The sequence below is a fragment of the Gossypium hirsutum genome, chromosome D03 (genome assembly GCF_007990345.1).
Source record: "Gossypium hirsutum isolate 1008001.06 chromosome D03, Gossypium_hirsutum_v2.1, whole genome shotgun sequence".
NCBI classification, from domain to species: domain Eukaryota; kingdom Viridiplantae; phylum Streptophyta; class Magnoliopsida; order Malvales; family Malvaceae; genus Gossypium; species Gossypium hirsutum.
In genome coordinates this window covers 43,692,689-43,700,439 of record NC_053439.1, presented here as the reverse complement: position 1 = coordinate 43,700,439, position 7,751 = coordinate 43,692,689, and the positions used below count along the sequence as shown (strand labels likewise).

Here is a 7,751-nt window from a genome sequence, read left to right as displayed (position 1 = left end):
TGTGTTCAATTTCTCAATTTATTCCGCTATTTTTGTTACTTGTTGCTTAATTTGGTTGATCCCTAACACCTTTGATTCTTAGAAAGACACTAAAATTATTGGATACAAAAAAAGGCATATGGATGCCATGGGTCACTTGCAACGTCACCATCAACTATGTATGTAATATGGAGCAAGAGATCCATGCCTCTATCAAGTTACATTTCAACAACCTCAATTGGTTAACTTCAACCATTGATGCTAACCATTGCTCAAATGAAAGAAAACTTCTTTGGAATTATCGTAAACTTGTTGCTTCTCTTCGTAATCTTCATTGGCTACTTGCTGGAGACTTTAGTAAAGTTTTATCTCAATATGATAAAAAAAAAGAAGGTATGCCCTTTGATAATCATAGACAAAATATTTTTCTTAACTTTGTTGATACTTTTCATTTAACAGATCTTAGTTTTGTTAGACCAAGATTCACTTAGAGCAATCTTAGAAACTCTTATTCCCTTATACATGAATGATCTAACCCATTTGGGTGTGGCAGATTTCTTTGAGAAGCATAATGACAAAAATTAGAAAATTTGATATTATCTTAAAGTTATGTTGTTGTTTTTATATTTTAAGTATACTTTTATTTTTCCTTCTTAGTTTTATATATTTTTTCTATGATTATTTTCATTTTTTTTTGTTTTAATGAAGAACATAGATATTCACTATAACTTTGTTAGACCTAATATCGATGAAGACACGTGTCTTGTAGGTACTAACACAACACATACTATATTGGAAGATAATTTTTTTTTTCTCATTTAACAATAAGTGATGCCCATGTCAATAACATATCGGGTAGTTCAAAACTTATCGAATGCTCCGGAAGAACTATTATATTATTACCTAAAAGGATACAAATTTTCATTGATGATACTTTATTTTACACTAAGTCTCAAAGATATATATTGAGTTTTAAAGATATTCGTCTTAATGGATATCATATTGAGACTATGAATAAGAAAACTATTAAGTACTTATATATCACGATTGCTAAATGTGGAAAGAAATGTCTTTTGGAAAGACTATTTTCTATTTCATCAGGTTTAAACTATACACATATTAGTGCAACTGAGACAATGTTACTACAAACCAAAATTTTGTAGAACCATATACTTCTATTATTTGGCATAATTTGCTAGGCCATCTCGAATATATTGTGATGCGAAGAATAATTAAGAATTCAATTGGAAAATCATTAAAGAACCAGAAGATTATTAAATTCAAGAAATTCTCATATGTTGCATATTCTCAAGGATAATTGATTATTAGACCAGTACCAACTAAAGTTGGGATTGAATTTCTCGCATTTCTGGAATGATTTCAAGATGGTATATTTGGACCTATTCATACACCATGTGGAACATTTAGATATTTTATGGTTTTAATAAATACATATACTAGGTGGTCACATGTATGTTTATTATCAACTCACAACCTACGTTGCAAGACTATTTGCTCAAATAATTCAATTAAGAGCACAATTTCTAGATTATGCAATCTAAATTATCCATCTTGATAATGCTGGTGGGTTTAAGCTTTCAATGATTATTGTATGTCAATTGGGAAAAAATTTGAATATCCTGTAGCTCATATTCATACACAAAATTATTTTTCTAAATTTTTTATCAAATGCCTCCAATTAATAGGTAGGTTAACCTTTATAAGAACAAAACTCTCTATTACAATATGGGGATATGCTATTTTGCATGCAACAACACTACAACGCAACGTTATAATAAATACTCTTCATTACAACTGGTTTTTGGTTAGGAGCCAAATATTTTCCATCTTAAAATTTTTAAATATGCGGTATATATTTCAATTACTCCACTACAACGCACAAAGAAGAGGCCCCAAAAGAGGTTGAGAATATATGTTGGTTATGAATCTCCTTCTATAATTATCTCGAACCATTAACTGAAAATTTATTTATTGCTTGATTTGTTGATTGTCACTTTAATGAAACAAAATTTCCAACATTAGGGGGAGAAAAAAAACAACTGGTAAAAAAATTACATGGAATGAGTTATCATTATCTCAATTAGATTCTTGTGCTAGTCAAAATGAACATAAAGTTCAAAGGATAATATATTTGCAAAACATTGTTAATCAACAGTCAGATGCATTTATTGACCTAAAGAGAGTTGCAAAATCTCTTGTACTAGCTGAAAATACTTCAATATGAATTGATGTCCTAGTAGGACAAACTATGAATGCCAAAGAAAGTAATTCACACCTGAAGCATGGAAGACCAATCGGTTCCAAAGATAAAAATTCTCGTAAAAAGAGAGGAGCAAACATTCAATATGATCATAATGTAGAGGTGTCCGTGGGCTAGACCGGGCCGAGCCCAACCAAAATTTTAGGACTGTTTGCTGGGGCTGGCCTGACCCGAAAAATGGGCCTAAGATTTTGCCCAAGCCCAGCTCGGATAAAAATGTTAAAACCCAAACCCGACCCACCCGTATTAAATTTTATATTATTTTTTAATATAATTTTTAAAAAATATAATACATCAAAAATACTAAAAACATTAAAATAAATTTTTCCCAAAAAATTGAAAATAAATTTAAAAAAAATATGTATACTTAAATAATACTAAGATTGATGAACTTAACAAGCAAATGCCTCTAAAATAGTAACAAAATTAACAATAAAACAAGAGTTATATAATATCTAAACAATAACAACAAATTTGTAGCAACATTATAGTGAAATGGTAGCAAAATAGTGAAAAAAACAACAAGAAAATAGCAACAAAACATAAATAAATAAAAAAAGAGGCAAGAAAACAGTTTAAAAAACATTTTTTTTGCATATTCGGGTCGGGCCAAACTTGGGTCAAAAAAGCCTTACTCGAGGCTCAGCCTATTTTCTAAACGAGACTTATTTTTTGCCCAAGCCCATTTTTCGGGCCTATATTTTTACCAAAATCCTCCCACTTTTCGAGCAAGCCTTTGGGCTGGGCCGGGTGGTTCAATCCATGGACAAGTCTATCATAATGTAGAGGCAAGTGCCCAAGAAGAGGTTGATAACATAACTAATAAAAAAAAAACCCCATAAGAGGTTTAGGTAACTGAAAATAAATGATAATGAAGAGGTCTTGATAAGCTATGTTACTTCAGGAAAAAAATGGAATCGAAAAAATATAGTTGTTAACAACATTTTTGCTTATAATATTGCTATTAAATAGCAAAAGAAAATGAAGATTTTGAACCTAAATTTATTGAAGAATGTGAAATAGAAAAGATTGATCAAATTGAAAAAACGCAATTCAAGTATAATTGAATTCACTCTCTTGATCAGATTAAATAAATCATTATATAGATTAAAACATTCTAGGCTTCTGTATTACAATCGTCTTGGTGAGTATTTTTTGAAAGAAAGTTATAAAAATTATCCAAATTGTTTATTTGTTTTTATAAAAAAGTATGGATTAAATTTTGTAATAATTGTTGTTTATATTGACGATTTAAATATTATTTTGAATAGTTAAAGAGTTTCAAAATACAATATATTGTTTAAAGAAAGAATTTGAGATGAAAGAGAATTTGAGATGAAAGCTCTTGAAAAAAAACAACATTTTGTCTCGACATACATATTGGATCATTTAAAAAATGAAATTTAATTTCATCAGTCAACTTCTACCGAATATATCTTAAACGCATTTTACCTGGATAAAACAAATTCATTGAGTATCCCAATGGTTGTAACATCATTATATGTGAATAAAGACTTATTTTGTCCTTGTGAAAATGATGAAGAGTTTATTGGTCCTGAAGTACCATATCTAAGCGCCATAAAGATATTGATGTATCTTACAAACAACACGGTCTAATCTAGCATTCAATGTAAGCTTGTTAGCAAAATTTAATTTTCCAACACGTAGGCATTGGAATGAAATTAAACATGTATTTAGATATCTCGGAGGAACCATTTGTATGAGTTTATTTTACTCAAGTGATTCAAGATCTCTAATAATAAGCTATGCTGATGCTGGATATTTTTTCGATTCACATAAATGTTGATCTCAAATGGGATATTTACTTAAATATAGAGGTACAACCATATCATGGCATTCAACAAATCAAACATTAACTCTTGCCTCTTTAAATCATGTTGAAATAATTGCACTACATGAGACAAACCGAGAGTATATTTAGTTAAGGTTATTAACCTAACATATCCAGAAGATATGTGATTTGCCTCTGTAGGAAAAAATGTCAACTATCTTATACGAAGATAATGCAATATATATAACTCAACTAAAGGATGGTTACATCAAAGGTGATAAAATTAAACATATTTTATAAAAATTATTCTTCACTCATGATCTTAAGAAAAAAGGTGATACAGAAGTTCAACAAATTCGTTCTAGTGATAATTTGACTGATCTTTTTACCAAGGCATTGCCGACCACAACGTTTGAAAGATTAGTATACAAGATTAAAATGCGTCGACCTTAAAATGTACTGTGATGTTACCATTAGTGGGAGTCTAAAACACGTTATATTCTTTTCCCTTTATTATAGATTTTTATCCAACAAGATTTTTTCTAATAAATTTGTAAGTAGACACCTTTTTGACGTCTATATAACTCCCAACCCCCCTCTCACGCGCAAGAATTAATTCTATTGTAACACCTTTAACTTATGAAGAAAAGAAAACCAACCGTCAATTCAGTATTTGTAGTTTTTGAATAAAAAATTGGTTGGTTGATATTGAAGCAGGAACGCATTAGTGGTGCAAAAGAAATCAAGTAATGAGCAACGGCATCTTGCGTTTCTAAAGGCATAAAAGATGGAAGATTGGACCTAAAAATAAGCAGCTCCCAAGAATTGACCTTAAACTTCTCCAACAAAGTTTAAGATGAGATATACCGGATTTCAAATCTGCTGTTGGAAAACCTTCATGTTGTTGTGCCTCTAATCTATTATTACATACATAGGTATAGATATTTACTTATTTCTTTTTCTTTTATTTAATTAATGTCTTCCTGAATAATACCTGAAGTTAATCAACGAGGCAAAGGAGATGACAGGGAAAAAGGAAAAGGCCAGTGAGAAAAGGGAAAAGAGACTCCAAGAGATTTCCCTTCTTAGGACCATTCCTTATTCTGATCATCAAAGGTACGTACGTACTTTGGTTATTTGCAACGTATTTAGTTTCCTTTGTAAGTTTATGTATGTATATACAGGTGGTGGTCAGAAGAAACAATTGCTGTAGTAACGGGTGCAAATAGAGGGATTGGATTTGAGATTGCAAAACAACTAGCGGGGCATGGATTGACTGTAATACTAACATCAAGGGACACAAGTGTGGGCATTGAAGCAGCCAAGGTGTTACAAGAAGGAGGTTTCAATGTGGATGTCCATCAGCTCGACATCTTGCACGAGGAATCCATCTCTGAATTTACTAAATGGATAAAAGAAAAATATGATGGCGTTGATATTCTGGTATATACATATATAACATCCAAACTCCAACCACTTTGGATTGGTTTCTTTTAATGTTGGTTTATAAGTATGTATTTGTATTATGGCAGGTAAATAACGCAGGTGTTAACTACAATCTTGTGTCTGGAAATTCAATGGAGTACGCGAAGCAGATGATTGAGACCAATTATTTTGGCACCAAAAATATGATTAAAGCAATGATTCCATTGATGAGACCTTCCGCTGCTGGGGCTCGTATTGTTAATGTTAGCTCACGCCTAGGTAAACTAAACGGCCGCCGCAGTGTAAGTAAATCATCTCTCTTTGTTTTGTTTTTTTTTTTAAGTAAATAGTTTTATTATTATCAATATTATTTGATTATATATTACATATTTCAGTTAATTAGATGTTTTATTTCTTGTGCATTGTCAATTTTTCTTATATAAAAAGATAATCAAATTATTTAAGGATCGGGTTATTCATCCAAACTTGAAATCTTACTCATATTTAAAACAATTTAGATTAGAATTTAACAAAATGTCACACCAATAAAGTTTCGACTCCTAGAATTAAGGTGTTTAATGTAAAATATGAAAATGAATGTTCATATTCTTTTATCAATACATGACTGAAGATCACCTATTGCAAATCAGCTGTTAGGTTCTCACAACTTGTACATGTTCATTTCTATTAGCATTATTTGGCATGCAAACTAAATATTTATATATATACGCATATTTTTGGTGTGTGTGATAGAGGATTGAAGATGAAGCTTTGAGGGAAAAGCTAAGCAATTTAGAAACTCTATCTGAGGATCTAATTGACAACATGGTGTCGACATTTCTACAACAAGTTGAAGCTGATACATGGCAATCAGGTGGATGGCCTCAGAAATTTACCGACTACGCTGTATCTAAGCTTGCTGTTAATCTTTACAGTATGCTAATGGCTAAACAACTCTCTGAACGACCAGAAGGTGAAAAGATATATATAAATTGTTATTGTCCGGGATGGGTCAGAACTGCTATGACAAGTTGGTCCGGCAATGTCTCGGCAGAGCATGCCGCGGATACCGGCGTCTGGCTTGCTTTGCTTCCCAACGAGGCCGTCACAGGGAAACTTTTTGCTGAGAGACGGGAATTGAAAGTGTGAGACAATGAAAAAAAGGTTACATATTGTAGGGTTTGAAGAAGATTTGTTGAGTTTAAAAAGTTTGTGAAAGCTTTTGCTTTTATTCATGGAAACTGGATTGTGCCATATTTGCTTCAACCTTCTAGTATTTTTATACCCATAATGCTACTTTTTGAATGATTTGAGCTTTAACTGAACAAAACCCTAACCTACCCAATTCACTCATATACTTATAGTTTGAGTTGCAAATTTGTTATCAACACTAGCTTCGTGTTTAGAGAAGGAAAAGGAAAGTAAACAAAAAACCATTGCTATATTAAAACTACTCAAACAAATATTATTAAAAGCAGTTTACTTTTATTTGAAAGATTGATTTTGTGTTTATAAATTAAAATATATTTAATAATGGTGAAATTTTTTATATGAATAAAATTTCTAGAAAACTTCAAATTTTAAGTTTTAAATAAAAATTTTATTTAATTAAAGTACAATAAAAATATATTTATTGGTATATATGTTTAATTAATTTAACATATTTTACTCTCTTTTTTTAATATTTATGTAAACTTTTATAAAATTTAAAACCTTAAATACTTTATATTAAAATATGCTTTTTAAATCATTTTAAAATTTTTATTTTTTATTTTTTTAAAATTTAAAAACTATCATGTAATTTCATAAAAGCTTAATATTAGAAACTAAAAATAAAAATTACTCATATAAAGTTGTTTATTATTGAAAAATTATTATTATTGTTAATGGCAAGAAGATCATATTTAAAACTTAATTTAAAAATGAAGCTCATTTTAAATATAATTAAAAAAAGAAAGAAAGAAAGTATTTAAAACTCAATTTTCTGTTTTGCTTCTATACCTTCTTTTATAATATATATATATATATGATTATATTTTTTTTGAAAAGATATTGTAATTATAGTTCGCAGTTTAGGAAATATAAAATCGATAATAATTAATCAATAATGATATATTGTATTAGTTATAATTTTGAACCATTTATACATCATGATTATCATATGATATTTGGAGAACATTTTTTAAAAAGTAATTATAATGTTAATATAGGATTTCTTATATTTTCAATAAAGCAAATGCAATTATCATTGATGCATTAATACGTCATTAATAG

At 29.6% G+C, this 7,751-nt stretch overlaps 1 protein-coding gene across 1 annotated transcript; it reads left to right on the top strand.

Annotated features, from left to right (window-relative positions):
• Window positions 1-4,915: 4,915 nt before the first annotated feature.
• On the top strand, window positions 4,916-6,731 carry LOC107950819 (carbonyl reductase [NADPH] 1). Its single transcript, XM_016885769.2, has 4 exons — window positions 4,916-5,168; window positions 5,237-5,495; window positions 5,585-5,779; window positions 6,231-6,731. Exons 1-4 carry the CDS (start codon window positions 5,074-5,076, stop codon window positions 6,624-6,626), a joined length of 945 nt encoding a protein of 314 aa, XP_016741258.1. The 5' UTR covers window positions 4,916-5,073; the 3' UTR covers window positions 6,627-6,731.
• Window positions 6,732-7,751: the final 1,020 nt, after the last annotated feature.